Raw genomic sequence first — 21546 nt, 5'->3', positions numbered from 1 at the left:
TGGTCCACTGGCGTAACTATAGCACCGCAGCCCCCGCCACCGCGGGGGGGCGCTGTGCATATGGGGGCGCCAGGGGCTACGGTGCTATAGTTACACCTCCCCCCAATCCCCCGCAGGCTTACCTATTTCGCTGGTCCCGGCGGCTCCGTTCTTCTGCTGAGGACCACCACAAAATGGCCGCCCCCATATAGCACACAGTTCTCTGAAACTGTCTGCTGTATGGGGGCGGCCATTTTGTGGTGGTCCTCAGCAGAAGAACGGAGCCGCCAGGACCAGCGCGAAAGGTAAGGCTGCTGGGGATTGGGGGGGTTTGAATGGGCGGCGGGGGGGGGCGCCCCCCCTAACGGTGGGGGGGTGCCCAAAACGTAGCTACGCCGCTGACATGATCAAGGATTAAGCAGACTTTTCTGCACTGCCCCCCTGCACTGGAACAACCTCCCGCCACCCATCAGGCTTTCGGATTCCCTTACCTCCTTAAAGCGCTCCCTCAAAACTCACTTCTTCCAACTAGCCTATCCCTCCTCCGCCTAACCTCTTTCGCTCCTCCTATCCTGCCTACCCTACCCCTCCATCTGTTCCCGTCCGTTCCTACTTATCCTATAGTTTTTCGTTTGTCCACCCACCTCCTTTTAGTCTGTTAACTCTTATGAGTAGGGCCCTACTTCCTCACGTACTCACCCTACCTCTTTACCTCACCAGCGCTCCTGCCCTGTTCTTCCCTTCCTCTACTTCATCTTCAGTCTCCTTGACAATTTCGACACCTACTTCAGAACTGATGCAGATTTTAGTTCTACCAGCTATACCCCTATTTCTGCTGTATTTTATCAACACACCCTGTACGTTACCTTGTAATTTGTTTTTTGTTTGCTATGTACATCGCTGCAGACACTTTGCGGCGCCTTATTTACAAACTACTACTTCTCAGGAGCCACTCTGGAACAGAAACTGAAACACACATTTTACCTTCATGCTGACTTTTTATTTCAATGTTACGTGTTGCAGCTGAAGTATAAATACTTGTTCAATATACAACAAATACAACATTCATAAAGTTTTGTGTTTTTTTTTGTTGTGTATTTAGTTTTATAGAAAGTTAAGACAACAAACACTTTATTGCACAGTTACTAAGCTGGTATTTCTACAGCAGAAAAGACTAGAAAAGGGGCACAGACCTTAGAAACGTTACATAGAAGAGACTAAACAGTAACACAAGTATCTCAGCAGTAAGGATAACAGTTACAGACATGTAAGGACATGAACACAGCAGGTACTTTAAGACTACAACATGAGTGACAGGTGTGAGACGTGACTACACAACAATACAGGTGTAAACAGTTAATAAACGGTTGATGAAAGAACTTAAAAAGGCATCAAATGAACAGCTCCCAATGCGGCGCTATGACAGACAGGTGCATTAATATTTGGTAATATATATAACCGCCAGAAAGCCTGCAATGCGTGAAACCCCTTATCGTGCATCCTCTGAATCAGTTATTGAAGGAAGCGGCAAAAAATAATAAACGGAGTCTAGATTAATGCAAATCTGATCTCCGCAAGTCCGCCGTGAGATAGGAGTTTGCACAGTGTCTACACCTAAACAATTATACATAAAACACATCTTCGCAGCTGTGGATTAAGGACACAAATCATTTCTGAAGCGGCTACAAAGTTGTGTGTCAGAAAGGAGTCTGGCTGATGGAAGGTTATGTTGCAGAACGCGTTTCGCTATCCCAACCTTGACTGGTAACGAAATAGCTAAACACATCCATTGATGTTGCACGTGTCTGTCTTTCGCGTCGTTTCAGTAATGCTTTTAAACAGCCACGAACAAATGTATTTCTAACGCTAGCATTGAGCAAATGGTCAGCAGGGATTGGCTCCAGGCCGTCTTATTGCCACAGTACCGCCGCTACACATTATGTGGTGGTGTGGAGAGAAACAAGGATCATGCCCATTATGTTTCTAATTCTGCTCAACTGTGGATGAAGATAGAACAAACACGTGGATGCGAGTAAGTATAGAAAATGTAAATAAGGCTTCACAAAAGGTAGAAAGTAAACTTGCCCTCCAAGCACCAAGAAAGCTCTAACATGGCCCCAAAAAAACCCTATTCATTATGTTACATTATTCACATATTTATAATACATAAAAAGAGATGCTATGAAATGTACTGTATGGAGCTATTTAATGCTCTTACAAAATAATGCAAATTCCCAGCACAGCTAAACCTCTACATGGTAAGGCCCCAGCTATGTATCAACATCTACAAATGTTCTTCAAAGAAATGCTCCTTATTCAATTATTTACTTTGCAAAACAAGTTTCCCTTTTTTTCAAGCCTAAGCAGTAAACAAAACAAAATATATACATTCAATAACTGCAAGATATAAGGTTCCTTTCACACAAAAAGTCAAGATTTTTGCACTTGTGAAATGGAGGCAAATGGGATTAATGTATTGCTTTGATAACATTAATATAAACTACCTAAAATACATATTGTAAGAGATGACATTATTCATGACCACATTTGTGGCATCACGCCACTTAAGCTGCTGGGTGATTTGGATTTGCTGCATAAGGCTGTAATTAATTATTTGGCACAGGGTCGGGTTTGTTAACACAGCAACACAACATATTACTGTTGCGGACGGATGTTATAGATCACACTCCGGTTGAGCCTACAATATGGAAGTTATATTCTTTACAGTAACGAAAACGAAATATTGAAATCTTGTAATTTTTAATTTTTTTTATGAAACGCCTGCAATATTGTTGCAAAGCTTTTTTTTTTTTTTTATCCAGCTCTTAATATCATCAAAGCAAAGTGGAAATACTGTCTCTGAGCAATATCTGATCTTTGGGTGAATTAAAAGCAAAAAACTCATATTTCCTTGCAAATGCCGCTGTAGGGAAATAACCGCCTTTCTCCGGCGGTAAAAGCATGGATTTGATTTTTTTTTTTTTAATTTTGCAGCTTTATGAAGCAAACTACAAATGGACAGTGACATTCAGCAGCAATCTGCACATTCTACATTCAACACAAATACAATAGTGTAAATATACACAGACCATTTCCCCCCCATAGCCCTTTCCCATCAGTAAAGACGTCTTTCTGCCGGCAACCGCACTCTGTTGGCAGACAGATTACAGTTGGGAATCTGAGTTGACAGCTACAACCCTCTTTACTCATTTTGTTTCAACACACAACATGACACTAATACATATGGAAATACTACACAGTGCTGGTTTTGAAATAGTCCCAGATTAGCAGCTACTACAGTAAAGAGGTCTTGATGATGATGCTGGCAGATTAAGTCTTTTTGTGAGGACTGCTCTGTGATACGGCCTCCTTTCCCCGCTTCTGTCCTTTTAAGTCTCTTTCCGAGGAAAGGGTGCTGAAATTCTCTAGAGGTGCGGCTGGGAACTTGGGCACATATTTTGTGACATTCTTCTTGCTAGGAGAGGAAGGGGGGTCCCTGCGGACCGCCCCAGGGGCTGCAGCATTTGTAAGGGCTCCTAGTTGTTTTTCGGTGATGGGTTTACTTGCAAGGCTGCAGCCATCCTTGGCACCAGTCTTACCGGAGAACACCTGGGCATCCTTCCTCACTTTGCTATTTGCAACAATCAGATTGGCGTTTTGTTCAGTTTTCTCCCTATTGGTGCTCCCAGGACATTCATATAAGTGCGTTTTAGCGACAGAGACATCTGTACACACAGCTTTGGGGGAAGCAGAGCCACCGCTTTTAGGGTCACACAGTGTCTTTCTGGGGTCTCCGTCTTTCCCTACTACATTTTGAAAGATACTAGCCTTGTGCTTTTCAGAATTCATCTCTCTAGCGTCTCTATTTGTAACAACAGAAGTAATCTTACTTCTTCCTTTGTCACTCAGGGCATAAAGTGCTTCTGTGCATTTACTTTCTTGAGCGCTTTCGATGAATGAAAGTCGAGCTTCCATCCCGTCCAGAGCAGCCTTTCCTTGTGCACAGTGTTTGGTAGCGGCCGCTCTGGCTAATTTTGCGTGTGCGCTCGTTTTTTCTTTTAGATATGATTTTGCGGAACATTCTTTAGGGGTAACAGCACCGGCAGGGTCACAGCCGACTGCTGGACTGCCGTTGAGACAAAGTTCAGAGGTGGACACACTGGTGGTGACCTTTACATTTACACGCTCAACGGTTGTAGACGTCATTAAGGAGGGTGCCGTTTTAGTGGTCTCTTTGTACTGGGTGGGAGCGCCAGAGTCCTTGATCAGACCGGGGGCAACTTTGACCAGACATTCAGGTTTCTGAACAACTGTTTGACTGCTCTTTATGTCGGACAGTTTGGGATTAGGGCTTTGTGACAACACTAGCTTATCGGAGAGGGCTATTTTAACAGAAGTGGACTTGGATTCTGTTGCCACTTTTGCCCTATTAATGCAGCTGACTAGCTGCATGTGTGCAGACTTAGGCTCTTCTCTTAGTGGCGTGAGGCTTTTGGTACTGGTTCCGGAGTGGTCACTCGTGGCTGTAGGTGACTGTTGTACATTAACACGGGATAATCCTTTTTTCAAAACATCCGCATCATTTTTCGGGATAGGCTCCAGAGGACTTTGTTGGGGAACGTTCTGCAGATTTTTACTGCAGCTCACAGGAGTGGATTTTTCTTGTGCATTCAGCACAGGCTTTTTGCTAACCCTGAGTTCATCTAGAAAGGGAGAGTCGACATTCTTTGCCATACACGTGCGATGATTAGGGTCTGTCTGGGGAACAGCTGCCTGTTGATTTAGTTCCTCTATACAGCTGAGCGCAGAAACATACTTTTCAGAGATGCTAGATTGTGTCAGACTTGTAGCAGCCGAATTCTCAAAGGATTCCTGAATAGTAGGAGTCCTCTCAGAGTATGATGTACTAAACCTATGCTCCAGTGAGCATTTGACAGAGGACATATCCAGAGCTGTCATCTCCTGTCTATTAGCTTTCACAGAAAGAGACAATCCTTCTGCTGCAGGACCCTTTACTGCCGGCTGCACTGCGCCTATCCTTTGACTTTGAGTAGAATTAGTCTCATCCACAACATTTTTCTTTGTCCTCGGATCCGATACATCTTTGTTTTGACAAATCTTTGCAGCGCAGCAATCAGCTTGTGCAGACTCACTCGGCTTCTCTGTAATAGGTCCCCTGTGCCCCGCCAGCATATTTGAGCAATTAGAGCTAGGTTTGGTAAATAATAATGTCTTGCCGCTGTCTGGAGCCTCGCTCTTTGAATTCCGGCTTTGCTCATCAGATTTCAGGGGGTTATTACAAGTAATATCAGACTCTGCTTTTGAAACCTTTGGTCCTGACAGTAATGCTATGTCTAAAGTACCTTCGATTGGCTTCAGGGAAGATACAGCTCTCGATTCTAGTTTATATTCGGAGGGGCTTTTCCGGACAGGTGTCTCCGTGGCTGTAACACTTGATTTGTCTGCATTATTTTCACATCTATTGTTAGCAGTTTTTAATGATGCAAAAGAAACCGGGCAGTTCTGACCATTAGATATGCAATTCCTGGTGTCTAGCAGGGATAACGTCTCTGCCGGTAGATGTCCCGGCTTTGTCTGCATGCATTCATAGGACATGGGAACAATTATAGATTTTAAAGCCTGGCAGAAACCACCATCTTTCTCTTCGAAGGATATTTTCATCCTGAAAAAATCAATGTTGGGCGGAAGGGACTTCTCCAAAGTGTCATCTTTCATGACCTTGTCAGGCGGGTGCAGAAGTTTATCCTGCAGGGAGATTGAAGTGGGAGCCTTCTTGAGCTCATAGGACACGTGTGCAGTTTCAGCAACCGGGGAGCAGTGAGTGAATAAATGGGCATCCCCAGAAGTGTTGGCACCGTTCGGGCGAGGATTTGCACTCTTGCAGTGAGTGTCCTTAAACATGACACCGACAGAACAAGGATCATAAGTGGCAAATTTATTATCGGGTATGTTTGACCTCCTTAAAAGGGTCTGATGTGCTTTTTCTTCCTTCTCCGCCTCGGCGCCTTGGTTCCCTAAATCAGTGTGCAACTCCTGCGGTATATTCTGTTTCAGGAGATAGTCTTGTCTTTCGGACATCTCTTTTTTCTTTATGACGATCTTGGCCATCAGTTTCTCTTTGTCCAGGTCATCCAGAGACTCTTGCCGGCCCAATTTTCGGGAGACTGGGCGCTTCAGACAGCCTTGCTCCACCGGCCTAACCCGGGTAGATGCAGGGATGTCACACGTGTTTTCCTCTAGGCTTTGCAATGTGATGTCACGCTGGGAGGACTGCTTATGAACCTCTTCCTTGGTGACCTCCAGACTGTGCTTGCGAGGGCATAAGTGCTTTTTCTCACAACAGTATGATGGTGAAAGCTTCTCCTCTGACTGTACTCTCTTTAGTAGTGGAGACCTCGGGGGCTCGGCACTCTTGGGCCGGACAACATGCCTTACGATTGTTGGTGGGGAGTGCATCTTTGCTGGGAAGGTGGTCGTCGGCTTAGAGCTTCCTACTGAGTGCCCGTGTAAAGGAGATGGAGAGCGCTGTGGGGAGGGGGGCTGAGGAGTTGGCGATGGGGTTCTTGCCAGTGGAGAGAGGGGTATGCTGCCAGCAGACTTGCGTCTTCCAGACCTGTATCTCTGCCCGCCTAGTTTTGGACCCAAGCCGTGCAGAGTGCTCGGTCTTATGTGTCCAGAACCTGCTGGGGAGTTGGGAGCACTTGAACTTGGGGAGCTGCTCTGGGAAGAATTAGTGCCTAGAATAAATGAGCATAAAAACAGAATGCATGTTACAAAGCATAAAGGTTTCAAGCAATCAATAAGTATATATCATATATGCCCAAAAATGAATTCCCCTGTCCTCATTTACAAACAAAACTACACTGCAAGGAAAAAAAAATACAACCCCCCTCCCCCCCACAAAAAAAAGAACATAATAAATAAAAAGACTGCATCTCTCTATGCAAGGGAGACATGTTCAATGTTATGCTATTGTTCCCATAAACATTCATTCTACCCTTCCCCTCTGTATGATAATTACTTGCAGTCTTCTAGGTAACTCACCAGATGGGAAGTCTGGAGTAGAACGACAGCTTGGAGTAGGAGATCTGGGTGACAGGCTGTGAGTGGGTGATGCAGGTAAGCTTTCCCCAGAGGAGAGCGAGCGGGTTAGACAGGAAAAGCTCCGGCTAGTGTGAAGCAGGGGAGAAGGCTGCTTGGCCAACTTTTTGAAAAAAGATCTTCTCCTGAAAAAGGAAAGAGAGACATCCCATTTATTGTATGTTACTAGAATTATCAGGATGGTCTTGATGCTTGGTTTCCTGTGAAATAGATCACAATGTACTTGAATGTACATGTATTTCTGTATATGCAACATAAGACACTGGAAAAAGAGGACTGATAAAAGGTAAATCCATCAACAGGGGGACCGTGGCGTTTTTATTATTAAGGAGAAAAGGTAGAATCCTTCCTAAACCCCTCGCAATTTTCCATTTCTTTTAGCTAAGGGAGCATCAGATGCATCTACTGTAAAGGTGCCCATACACCGAGCCGTGAAATCGGCCCAGTTTGGTGTCCCCTCAGGTCCGATGCGCATCGGACCGACTCTCGGCCAATTAACGGCCGGCCAGTCATTTCAAAATATCCGGTACTTGTGACTTATCTGGGCGCCCGATTTTCTTCATCGCACCTAAAAATCGCGTCAAATCGCATGCGATGCGATTTGCCGCGATTTGCAGCGATTTTAATATGTGAAGGAATCCAGATGCCTGTTTCATATGTGAAATGGCCCCCCAGACCCCAATTTTAATTGTATACCCACCCTGATGGCTAAATGCCCCCCATTGTTAACGCCACCCCACTATCAACGCCAACTCGAAGCGTGGTGAGCGCAGCGAGCCCGCGAGGGGCGGCGGTACGCGACCTCCGACCTTTTCATACCCCCACTATCCACGTCGGCATGGAGTTGATTTCATATAGTGTGGCGAGCGCAGCGAGCCACCGAGCCCGAAGCGTGGCGAGCGCAGCGAGCCCCGCGAGGGGACGCGGATACCTGTGAAGCCCACGAGGGGACGCGTATAGCTGTGAAGGTATCCACGTCCCCTCGCCACGCTTCGGGCTCGGTGGTTCGCTGCGCTCGCCACACTATATAAAATCAACTCCACGCCGACGTGGATAGTGGGGGTATGAAAAGTTCGGAGGACGCATACCGCTGCGCTCGCCACGCTTCGGGTTGGCGTTGATAGTGGGGTGGCTTTAACAATGGGGGTCATTTAGCCATCAGGGTGGGTATACAATTAAAAATGGGGTCTGGGGGGCCATTTCACATATGAAACAGGCATCTGGGTGCCTGTACATATTAAAATCGCATCAAATCGCATCGCATGCAATACAATAGCATACAATGCAACGCGATTTTCTCTTCAAGGGAATTTCAAGGGAAATCGCGTCAAATCGCATCAAATCGCATGCTTAGGGTACTGGCATACAATTTCAACACACCGCAGCACCTCCCTGGGAGAACTACATGCAATAAATAGCATGCAATTTATTACATGTAAAAATGGCACATCAAGTGCCAGATCGCATGTGAGCCTCCCGGGAGCTGCTGGGGGCTCTGGGCAAAATGGTCCAACTTGTCCTTAGGACAAATCGGGCCAGTGTATGGGGGCCTTAACACTCATACAACTGGGCACAGTGCTATCTATCATCACTTCCTACTGGACTAAAACAGTATACAGACAAAGGAGGAGAGACAAAGCACGGCACCCATCAAATGATTAATACACATGTCAAACTGACAAACATAAGTGACGGGCTATATCATCTCCTAGCCACCTGGTGTGTGGAATTCCGGCTGAACTCAGGTTTTTTTAAAGGGCCGGTCAAGGCTAAACCATGCCTGGTAAACGGTCTAAGTTCAGCCGACAGCAGAAGACAACACTGGAGACAATCAGTGGTCCCCAGGCTTCACAAATTCTGCTACCTGGGGCGGGGGCAGCTTAGACATCTGATTAGGACTCAGTATGAAACCTGGTTTCATTGTTTTATCTTTTCATTTTCATCTCAGCTACAAGAATTCATCTAAAACTACAAAATCCTGCCCAAGTATTAAAGAGACAACCAATAAAAATTGATCTAATGTAATAGAAGCGCATCGAGTTCGGGTTTCATAAGGCTTAGCAGATGTAAGGCGACCACAACCCACCGTTCTATATTTTCCTTCTTCTTTGTCTTCTTGCTGCGTCTCACCATCCGGCTCCTGTAGCTGTTCCTCCTGGCAGGACCAGTTTTTATTGATGTATTCTCAAAGGAGGTTGTAGTGATTGCCACCTTGCTGCCACTCTGTCAAGAAAAGACAGCATTTAGGAGACATAATGAATGAAGGACAAGCGATAAAGAAAAGTAAAAAAAAAGCAGTCGCTTGAATTATGAGACTTGTCCGCTTTTCACTGAGATCATATCCTTTATACCCTTGGCCCCTGTCAACTGTATACGGAGCACCCACACCAATCATATGAATGTAGCCAATGCCACTCACAGTGCAGGAGAATGTCATCTGTAATCTGTTTAAGTTGGTGAAATAGGGAGGGAGAGCGTTCCAGAGCAGATCGAGCAGCTGATAACAGGTAAATGGTGCAGTCTGCAATTAAGCAGGGGGCCCCATATATCTGGGAAGCTGCATCCAAACAGGGAACACCGTATAACTGGGAAGCTGCATCCAAACAGGGGACACCGTATAACTGGGAAGCTGCATCTAAACACGGGACACCGTATAACTGGGAATCTGCATCAAAAACAGGGGACCCCATATATCTGGGAAGCAGCATCCAAACAGGGGACACCGTTTATATCTGGGAAGCAGCATCCAAACAGGGGACACCGTATATATCTGGGAAGCAGCATCCAAACAGGGGACACCGTATATATCTGGGAAGCAGCATCCAAACAGGGGACACCGTATAACTGGGGAGCTGCATCCAAACAGGGGACACCGTATAACTGGGGAGCTGCATCCAAACAGGGGACACCGTATAACTGGGAAGCTGCCTCCAAACAGGGGACACCGTATAACAGGGAAGCTGCCTCCAAACAGGGGACACCGTATAACTGGGAAGCTGCCTCCAAACAGGGGACACCGTATAACTGGGAAGCTGCCTCCAAACAGGGGACACCGTATAACTGGGAAGCTGCCTCCAAACAGGGGACACCGTATAACTGGGAAGCTGCCTCCAAACAGGGGACCCCATGTTTCTGGGAATTGTCTTACCAGAAGCTGGCATAAAGCAGTAGAGAATATACTGAAAATAAAATTGCTAACTGGACCACTTTTAAATGATCAGGATAATAGCAAACCTCTCCATAGTGCCATAGGTTAGATACAAAAAAAGCAGCTCAGTTTGTGGCTCAAGGGCAATGGTGGCTTGGGAGGGGGGGGGGGGGGGGGGGTTTGCAGCACAGTTCAAAAATTCAAATAGGGAAGCCCCCCCCCCCCCCCCCCCCAGGTGAGAGGATCCTGCTGTGCTGACTGATCAGTGGTGATCAGCAGCATGGCAAGCACTTGGTGAGGGTGTGAGGATACAGATGAACCAGCAGCTGCCCACTCTGAATTGCATTGTTTGCCACTAGGTCAGATAACACACAGCTTGCAGTGGTTTAAAACTATGTGACCACACCAGGGAAGTGGTTGCTATATAAATAAAGCATAAGGCACCCATTAGTAGCCTATTGGACACAGGGGGCACAGATGTGTCCTCTCTTACTGTTGCTCTAGTAGTACCAAATAGCCCCCCTCTCTGTTTTCTCTTCTTTTTTTGCTTAAAATGTACAGAATCGCTTATTCATTATTTAAAACACATAGAAGGGGCAAAACTACACTGATGAATTTGGAGAGTAATGTTTGTACATCGGTGTGCGACCATGTGTAAAAAGGGCACCAATGCGAGTGGCCACAGCTGGTCCTCGTGCCAAGTTACGATTACCTTTTCCTGCCACTTGTACATGTGTAAAAGCTATTCCAAGGTCATTAAAGCCACATTGTAACATCTCTGGCAGACTGTGGGCATCATTCTGCTGCTAACAAATACTTCTATATACAGTATATATATATATATATATATATATATATATATATATATACACTCCTCATCTCTGAGCTGAAGTGCTGCCAATGACCACTAGAGGCCAATCAATGGACCAAATTACTCCTCAACAGAAAGTGAAACCAAAATGATTTGTTTTAAATAGGGATGGCCAACGTTGCCTTTAAATCGATGGTTGCCATTGATGGCAAAGGTGCAACTGGCCATCGATGGTGCATAAGTATGCAATGCATGACATCAATGTTTTTACATATCGGATATGGAGGGAGCTGTGAAGACAGAGACTGGCGGTAGGAGCAGATAGGGACTAAGCCGTCATTTTGACAGACTTTCAACTAGTATTATAATAAATGCACAACTATTTTTCTATTAGAATTTTAAAAAATAGATGTTGGACTGTCTCATTTTGAATACTGATAGAGAGCTAACCCTGAGAAATCCAACATGATGTACCTTTAGCAGGAGTTCTATAACTTCTGTGTGCACGAGTCCATGAACCGGCTCCTCATTTATGTGAGTAATAAGATCACCGGCTTTAAGACCAGCTTGGTAGGCGGGGCTTCCTTCTTCAACACTCTGCAGAGACAAGCAAGCATCACATGATCATGCAAATAAATAGGGCACAATATATACAAAAAAAAGTACAATTGTGTTGAAATGCATGAAATAAAAAAAATCTAAATGAATAAATAAGTTGTTTTGTCATGTTGCTTATTGTACACCTATAACTAAAACGGCCTGAAAACAAACCAGACACAGCACTATAGGAGAATATTAATAATGTCAAGCCTTACCCAGACAATATGGTGCACGGTGTACACATCACTGTCACCTACAAACACGCGGATTGCCTGAAGAGTGAAGCCAAACTTTTTGCCAGAGCTCTGGATGATGATTGGCTGCCTCGGGCTGAAAGAAGAGATGGACGAATCCCTGCTGGGTGAGGAATCTCTGGAGGACGGATCGGACGATATGGAGAGTGGAGAAACTGGACTCCCGAGAGGCGACACACTGTATACATCTGTAATGAGACGGCCATCTTTCAGTTTGCATCATGATGAAGACAAAAAAATATATTAACAATTTTGGGGACCAGCAATGGACAAAAGTATAAGCAAGCCATGTCAAGCAATGCATACAAATGGAAATAAACCATGCAGGCGGTGTATTTTACAATGAGGTGTGGTGGGAATTAATTTCCTAATGCAAATACAGTAGTCCTGGATTTATTTCAACATATTGTCTTACTTGGCGGTCTCTAACATGCTACACAATTGCTCTGATTTCGTAAGGACTTTCCCCATGGGAAGACTCTGGGCCAGGTGCACTAAGCTTCAAAAGTGATAAAATGGAGAGTGATAAACAGCCAGCCAATCAGCTCCTGCCTGCCATGTTACAGGCTGGGTTTGAAAAATGTCAGGCAGGAGCTGATTGGTTGGCTGTTTATCACTCTCCATTTTATCACTTTTGAAGCTTAGTGCATCTGGCCCTCTGTCTCCTCTGCGGACATGTCTATCCACAAATTGGAGGTATTTTCCAATTCGCCACCGCTGTGCCTCAGGTGTACGTAACAATGGGGCAGAGTTACTTTGCCTGGTGAAGTGATAAAGTGGAAGTTGTTAGCACATCAGCCAATTAGCACCTGTCATTCCAATCCCAGCCTAAACCTTGACAGTTAAGAGCTGATTGGCTGCTGCGTTATAACTGCCTACTTTATCACTTCATCAGGCTTAATAAATCTACCCAAATGAATGGGTGTTACATGAGGCTTAGGGCCAGATGCACCAAACTTGAAATAGTGATAAAGTGGAGAGTGATAAACTACTGTCGATCAGCTCTCAACTGCCATTTATCAAACACAGCCTGTAACATGGCAGTTACGAGCAGGTTGGCCGGTACTTTATCTGTCTCCCCTCCTCAAGGCTTAGTACATCAGGCGGCGAGCTCCTGGGAGTGGCTAAGAGTATGCTACCATCTACCACCAAGGCTGCCCATAAAAGAGGCAGATATGTGTGCAGCTTCACTTAATCACACTTTCACAATCAATTTAACAGACTGATCAATCTTTTTGATTGGTATTTAGCTTGCTAACAAAGAGACAACATGTGCACGTCTATGGCACTGGGAAATACTTCTGAATCTACGGCTGTCAAATGTCAGCCTCTACTGACGTACATGTCACATAGCTGCTACATTCACTGCTGACACATTATATTCACTGCTGACATCACCTTTTAAACCTTATACTTTCCTAACTACAGTATGTGCTACACTTCTCTACTAGCAAGTTCCCAAATACTATAGGAAGGGAATAATGCTGAAATAGCAATTATCTCAGAAGGAAGCAGTTCAATCACAGGCAATAAATGTCTCTCACAAATATGACATCAAACTGCCCACCGCTGCAGATGGCAGCTAGAGGTTCTATAGACTGGCAGAAGAAAATGCATTCTATATACAGTAGCATGTAATGCATAACATATTCTCACAGCACTTCATATAATTACTGACTGTAAAGAGAGCAGTGTGAGACTAAGAACTTACTATAGGGAAAGCAAGAATTTACTGACTGTAGGGAGAGGAGAGGGAGATTGTACTACTCTCCATACAGTCAGTAAGTACTTACTCCCACCCAATACTCATCCTACCTTCAGTAAATTCTTGCTCTTACCCTCTGCTATCTCTAACTCCCACAATGACTGTAGGGAGACCAGAAAGTGAGTGTAAGAACTCAATGACTGTAGGGATAGTAAATGCATTATTTATGCCAGGGCACGTCAGTTTTTACAAGCCGTCCAGGATTCCTATAGTTCTTGTCAACAAGCAAACAACATTTCAGTTTCAGTACTTTAAGGCATCAAATACTGAGATTCAATTTTGATAAATAAACCTATTCTATTATTTATGTCCAATTGTTTGTTGTATGCTTTCCTTTCAGAGTACACAGAGATATCACGCTGCATATATTTCAAGTGTTGGCTGGTGGGATTATCAAGTGCGGTGAAGGGTGGCTTACCAAGTGCGGTGGAGGGTGGCTTACCAAGTGCGGTGGAGGGTGGCTTACCAATTGCGGTGGAGGGTGGCTTACCAAGTGCGGTGGAGGGTGGCTTACCAAGTGCGGTGGAGGGTGGCTTACCAAGTGCGGTGGAGGGTGGCTTACCAAGTGCGGTGGAGGGTAGCTTACCAAGTGCGGTGGAGGGTGGCTTACCAAGTGCGGTGGAGGGTGGCTTATCAACTGCAGAGGAGGGTGGCTTATCAACTGCAGAGGAGGGTGGCTTATCAACTGCAGAGGAGGGTGGCTTATCAAGTGTGGTGGAGGGTGGCTAACCAAGTGCGGTGGAGGGTGGCTAACCAAGTGCGGTGGAGGGTGGCTAACCAAGTGCGGTGGAGGGTGGCTAACCAAGCGCGGTGGAGGGTGGCTTATCAAGTGCAGTGAAGGGTGTATTACAAAATGCGGTGGAGGGTGGATTATCAAGGGTGGTAGAGGGTGGTGGAGGGTGGTTTATCAAGGGAGGTGGAGGGTGGTTTATCAAGGGTGGTGGAGGGTGGTTTATCAAGGGCGGTGGAGGGTGGTTTATCAAGGGCGGTGGAGGGTGGTTTATGAAGGGTGGTGGAGGGTTGATTGTCAAGGGAGGTGGAGGGTGGATTGTCAAGGGCGTGGAGGGTGGATTATCAAGGGCAGTGGAAGGTTAATAAAGCGTGCGGGGGAGGGGCAGTTCACTTGATGCATTGGAAGGTTTAGCAAGTGCAGGTTCGATAACTGCAAAGCTACAATATATTCTTTTACTAACATGGAAACCTCCAAAGCGAGTTCCCATATGCCTCTAATATGAAGTCAAGTATCTACCTTGAATACAGTACTGAAACTTTCACATACATCAGGTTTTCCCAGCAGGTTACTGGTACTGATACAATATCTGCATGCCTACATACTCCACTGTCTTATTTCATGGTCAGATAGCGCTCTGCAGGAAGAAGTAAATGTGGATGGCCATCTAGTGAAGGTGGGCCAGTATGTTAGATGAATTTGTGCAGCCACATAGTATTTATGGAAAAATTACATTAGTAGCAAGAACCCTGAAAACTCACCTCTTCAGGCAAGCCTATCATATACCACACGCATAACCCTCTGAGGTACTTATGTATGGTACTTGTTTCCTAGCACGGCCACACCGATTTGCATCGGGGTGATCGTGTCGGAAAAATCGCGTCGGTCGCATCGCATGCGACCAAATCGCATGCGATGCAACCGACGCGATCGACCCGATTTTTACATTGAATCAAATGTGAATAGGGTCCCTGGGAACCTATTTCACATTGGATTCAATGTAAAGTATTCCCCAGACCCCCAATTTTACCCCCTCAACGCCACCCCACGATTGACGCCAACCCGAAGCGTGGCGAGCGCAGCGAGCCCGCGAGGGGCGGTGGTGCGCGTCCTCCGGCCTTTTCATACACCTACTATCCACGTCAGCGTGGAGTTGAGAATATAAAGTGTGGCGAGCGCAGCAAGCCACAGAGCCCGAAGCGTGGCGAGCGCAGCGAGCCCCGCGAGGGGACGCGTATAAATTCACAGGTGTACGCATCCCCTCGCTGCGCTCGCCACACTTTATATTCTCAACTCCACGCCGACGTGGATAGTAGGGGTATGAAAAGGTCAGAGGACGCGCACCGCCGCCGCTCGCCACGCTTCGGGTTGGCGTCAATCGTGGGGTGACGCTCACAATGGGGTTGCGTAACCCATGACGGGGCCATATACAATGTGACATGGGTCATATTGGCCCATTTCACATTGTTTCCTATGTGAGATGGACTTAATCAAGTCCATCTCATCTTGTGCCATTATAATGGCACAAGACCGACGCGATGCTCCCGATTTCAATGTTAAAAATATTTTAACATTGAAGCCTATGGCAAAATCGCGGGCATCGCATCGGTCGTGTCGGGGGCCATGTTAATGCACGCAACCGACGTGATGCCCCCGATTTTGCCTTTGCTGGCAAAATGGACCTGATTTCAAAGGAAATCGGGTCCATCGCGGGCATTGTGTACCTTAACTTAAAGGTACACGATGCCCGCGATTGTGGCCGTGCTAGGAAACAAGTACCTTATGTATTATATACTGTAGCTTCCCTTCTGGACCTGGAACTTGGTTGGACTGCTATGCTATTACTGGTGGCCTGTCCTTGTGTTTCCCTCCTATGTCCCTATAGAGCAGTGGTCAGGGAACTCGGTCCTCATTACCCCACAAAGTGCATGTTTTGCTGGTAACCCAGCAGGTGCACAGGTGTACTAATTACTCAGACACATATTATAAGGTCTGCAGGTGCAGTTAATTATTTCACTTGTGATTCTGTGAGGAGACCTGCAAAACATGCACTGTGTGAGGTAAAAAGGACCGAGTTCCCTAACCACTGCCATAGAGTGTAAGCTTGCAGCAGGGCCCTCCTACCTCCAAGTCTGTCTGTTGTTACCCAGTTTGTTTTATCTCTGTTTACAATTGTAAAGCGCAACAGAATATGCTGAGCTATATAAGAAACTGTAAATAAATAATGACATTAAATAGAATATCAGCTAATACAGTACATGTACACTTTACTTCACCCTTGCGGGTATTGTCACTGCAACATTTTCAGTACATTATTCTCCAGGTTTTAACTTATTTGGCACAGAACATCCTTGCCGAATCACAGCCACAAACACTCAGACAGAAGGATGTAATATGAAAAGCTTTGGGGGGGGGGAATAATGGTTGACAAATGGTGAGGAGGACATGCAGGGTGACAAGACTTCATGCTGAGGATTTGTAGCTCTACCTCCAGGGATCATGAGGGAGAGTGCACTGGTAGATATGGATTTAGTGACTTTCCCCGTCACTTTCTGTTTCTCTGTGTTGTCTAATTGCGGACGGCCCGTATGAGAAGCGTTTTCATTGGTGGGCTTTGAGGAATTATCTGTACTGTCCACACTCTCGCTCCTTCCACTCATCACATGATCTAAGTGCTCTGAGAAACTACTCACTGTTCGAGGAAGAAAGGACAGAATATTAAAACAACTATCGCCTGGGAGACCAAGCACTATTTTGTTCTACCAAAGGGCTGAAAGATGTATAGCTGTCACTGCAAATCTAACAGGGGGAAATATAAAAGGATCCACTGTCTGTGAATACGTTATGTTTGCAAACTCCAGTTTCATTTTTTTCATTTAGAAACCTAAAATGCATAGCAGATATAGTGTTCCATCTAGCACCCTGCACCTTTAAAAACCTATGCAGTTCCTATTTCCTGCCTGGGGTGTCGCTGTCTGCTCTGGTGCTTTTACTACAGTCTGGTCTGTATTGAGATACAGGCCACAAAGTGATAAAGACACATAGCAGAGAGCGACACCGCAGGCAGGAAAGAGGAACTGCAGGGGTTTTAAAAGGAGAAGGAGCTAGAATGAACAATAAGATATTTGCACTGTACAGGGAAAAAGTTTTTCAGAAAGCCAACAGTGACAGATTAGGGAAACAAGAGAAATACTTTTGGCAACAACAAATTATATTGAACTGTACACTGTGGGGATCATTATAAAGCAAGTGACATAATATGGATTAAACCGGCTGACAAACTAAAAGCCTGTATTATTTGATCAACGGGTGGTAGTATACTGCTTAAGTCACAAGACAAAATGTCATTTGTCTATGCACAGAAAGCAACATACATAGCATTTGCTTCTTCCTTATGCTGCTTTCACACTGCAAAACCTGCTTAGACCCAGTATTTAAAACGGGTCTTAAAACCGGTCAAAGCAGGCTAATGTCTCTTTCACACCGCACATATTACTCTGTATTATACCGGATATAAGCAGGTCTGCGGTGTGAAAGCATGGGGCCACTGATCGGCGATGATGCCATTTACCTGATGTAGGTTGCCCCGGGAACATGGCGCGGAGGGGAGTACAGAGGTGGAGGCAGGCCCCGGGTGGAGCTGGCTAGCGGTAGGGATCCGCCGGCACAAAGGGGTGTAGAGCGGCCGGTGGGCTCTAGCACACTTATAGCCACTGAGCTCCCGCTCTGTGCATATCTAATGTGTGGGAGCCAGTGCAGTGAATATTTAATGAGCGGGTCCCCGTCCCCCTGCATATGTAACGAGCAGACCCGCTCATTTCATATGCAGGGGGCAGGGACCCGCTCATTAAATATTCACTGCACTGGCTGCCGCTCATTAGATATGCACAGTCCTAAATACCGTTTCAGACACTGCTTTTTACCCATTTAAGAAATACCGGTATTTCTTAAATGGTTAAAGCACCCTGAAGCTTTCACACTGCAGCTCTAAATGTTTTAAAAGGCAAAAAAATAAATGGCAATTTACCGTTTAAGAGCTGCAGTGTGAAAGGGGTATTACTTAGACAGATGTCAGTATGTAGAGAGAATGTAATAATTAACTCTGTGCACAGGTACAGTCATTGCATGGATAGTAGAAGCCTGGTGCAGTTCATATGAACCACTTTATTAGGGAGGGGCCAACGCGTTTCTCAGAGCAATGGTTTGTTTGAGAATTGACCCTTTGACACACTAAGTCAGCAACCGATAAACCCCAGAGTTAAAAATTAACACCAGCAGCTTTCCGGAAATTAATCAATTTCGGTCTATGGCAGAGTCAGAGGGGTCAGAACTTACTCAGGCATGTGTGCATGTTCTTAGAGAAGAGTTACACATAATACTGCTTAACAAAAAGACTGCGAGTTTGTATCACTCATGATAAGCAAACGGACATTTGTATCAATGGCATGAGCTATAATTGCCTATGAAATCAATTACATATCCAATCCAAAAGTGAGATACAGCTCTAGGGGACCTATGGGATCAGGCTGTTCACCATAGAACATAGTTACTCATTTTAATTCATATTTCTATACTTCTCTTTTCCATGTAGACGATCCATTGTAACCCTTGAACAATATCATTCTAGGCAACCAATCATACTGTATCACTCATTAAGCATGGGTCGCTTTGTGTTCAGCCCCCCCCCCCCCCACACCAATGACAGCGATGCGTGGTCCTGCGCTTCCCCATCACTGGGCTAGATTTAGGGCAGTATTCAATGCTCCCGATTCACCGTTTTTTTTTTCGGCAAATCGGGCTGTTTTCACTCCTTGCGGTGAATTATTTCACTGATTCACCCTATTCAATGTTCACTGGGATTCGCCGAGAGTGTATTCAATGCTAGGATGGAGAACTGCTTTCAGCATGATCTTCGCCATGATTCACCATTTTGCATTCGACATCTTGTTAAGGTGAACTGGAAAGTGATCTTTTAAAATAAAGGCTTTTTTTTTTGGGGGGGGGGGGGGTGTCAAAAAATCAGATTTTTTTTTCTGTGAAGGGGCATCCTATTTTTATTCATGAATATGCAGCACATGAATATACATTTAATAAAAAAAAAATGTACATTTTTTTTTTACACATTCGCCAGCCGGGAGCCACTCATTAAATATTCGTATATTCACTTCACACTGGTCCTCATTACATATGCACGAGCGGGACCAGTGAAGGGGCTCCCTACTACCTGCATCCCCTGCCAGCTCTCCCGGGCGGGCAGCTTCTACTGCCTGTGTCACCGGGAGCCCTCCTTCTCCCCCATAGATTCTGGGGCAGGCAGGGAGGCTTACATCTCCCGGCCTGCCGTCTTCCCTCGGCTCCCTGCGGCAAAGTTAAAGTTCGCCGTCAGGGGCAGCGAGCCCCTGCGGCGTTGAATAGGGTCACAGGGAGGGATGGCAGTGAATGCTGCAGCCCTCCGGAACCCGGGAAATGTGCAGCGAATCCTAAACAGAATACGCTGCACATCATGAAAAAACACATTGAATACTCCCCTTATACTGCATGCAATATAAATCTAGTCATCGCCAGAATTCCTTAACCAGAGAACACTGGCCATGAAAGATTGCTCATCACACATCGCTGGTGCATCGCAGGGTGCTGAGCGATCTTTGCTACATTACTTCACTCAGCATGGAGGCTCCATCAGCCTGTGTGTATGGGGCATTATTCCCACAGGTTGACAGATAAATGTATCAAGCCGAGAAAGTAGAAAATTGCTAAAAGCAACCATTTAACATGTAATTTTTACAGAACAGATTGAACACCGATTATCCGGCATCCTCGGCTCCAGCACAGAGCCGCATTACCAAATTTACCGGATTATCGGTGATACCATTTTAAAGCACTGTGACCCGCGCAGCCCGGCTTGCTCCTCCGCCACACCACCCGCAGCTTGTCTCCGACTCACAGGGCATACCAGCTCCCGCAGTGCATCTCAGTCCCTGTAGTGCAACCCCACCACCCACAATTCAATCCCTCCTGCATCCCAATACCCTCCCACTGCCTCTGTAAGGCCTCCAACTGCCCCCGTAACTACTTCTAAGCCCTCCCATGGTCCCCTCTATGTTTAAAAACCTAACAATACTAACTTCCCCCCAGCACCCGATATGTCTGGATTAAAAACATTTCAGGACCATCAGTTGCCAGAAAATCTGTGGTTTTCCTGTATATATCTAGCACAGACTATGACATGACAGTGAGAAGCAGATTGACCTTTGGACAAATTCTCCATTCTACTGTATGTCTCCCCTCAAATTTAATCAACATGGACCTTTTATTCATTGGATATAAATGGGCACACACCTGATACTGTTGAGCTGCTAATGCTGACAGGCGTGGTGAGATCAGGATCCTCCTGTGGAGAGTCCTCCGAAACAAGAACAGACTTGTCTCCTTCTTCTTGGGACTCCGCAACACAGGGCTCATCACGTTCTAGGTCAGAAGAGATGGCAAATTTTGGCAGCAGACTGGCATTGTGCCTTTGCTTGAGACTTTCAGTGTCAGAGGAGGTGGAAATAGATAGTTGCTGCCTGTTGGGTAAGACAAACACCTGTTACATTGCACTTAAAAAACAACACATCCCTCAGAACACTCTGGACATCACCAATGATGACAGTATGTGCAGCCAATTAGAAGGCAGCAGATAATATGTACAGCCAATCAAAAGGCAGCATTGAGGCCTGTTCACCTGGTGAGATAGATGCTGGGACGGACCATGTGCTGTTCTGTGACTAGAGACAGATATTTGATATACTTTTTATATCATTATTATAAAATGTAAACACTAACAATATGGCAGCGATTTCCTGTCGAACAACAGTGACTTCATAATTTTTTCATTCAAATAACGAACAGCCCCTGTTGAATTTTTTTAAACTGCAATGTTTGTATAGTGAAAGTGGTGCTTGAGACATCAGAATGATAAAGGCCTTGGGTTTAGTGATATCTACTAAAGCTGTTTGCGGACAGACACATTGGGAAATCCCATGAACCTAACCTTCACTAAACTTCTTTCTCTAGAACAATAATCGGATGTTTGTTAGTGCTTTATAAATACTAAAGCTGGCCATACATCTACAGATCGATTGTCAGATTGGGCTG

At 45.6% G+C, this 21546-nt stretch overlaps 1 protein-coding gene across 9 annotated transcripts in view; it reads right to left on the bottom strand.

The window, feature by feature from the left end:
- Positions 1-957: 957 nt before the first annotated feature.
- MAST4 (microtubule associated serine/threonine kinase family member 4) overlaps positions 958-21546 on the bottom strand; it is a 510888-nt gene continuing 490299 nt past the window's right edge. For 7 of the 9 annotated variants that reach the window (XM_083152444.1, XM_083152453.1, XM_083152479.1 and 4 more), the window contains 7 exons: positions 20749-20975; positions 16898-17101; positions 11876-12102; positions 11535-11657; positions 9188-9324; positions 7045-7226; positions 958-6737 (listed from right to left, as the gene is read on the bottom strand). In XM_083152444.1, the coding sequence (XP_083008570.1) occupies positions 3310-6737; positions 7045-7226; positions 9188-9324; positions 11535-11657; positions 11876-12102; positions 16898-17101; positions 20749-20975 (4528 nt within the window). In that variant the 3' untranslated portion in view covers positions 958-3309. The remainder of the gene's footprint in view (positions 6738-7044; positions 7227-9187; positions 9325-11534; positions 11658-11875; positions 12103-16897; positions 17102-20748; positions 20976-21546) is intronic. The other 2 variants (XM_083152461.1, XM_083152514.1) reach the window with 1 other exon arrangement.

The sequence above is a fragment of the Crinia signifera genome, chromosome 1 (genome assembly GCF_055691185.1).
Source record: "Crinia signifera chromosome 1, ASM5569118v1, whole genome shotgun sequence".
NCBI classification, from domain to species: Eukaryota; Metazoa; Chordata; class Amphibia; order Anura; family Myobatrachidae; genus Crinia; species Crinia signifera.
This window is presented reverse-complemented; position numbering and strand designations above follow the sequence as displayed.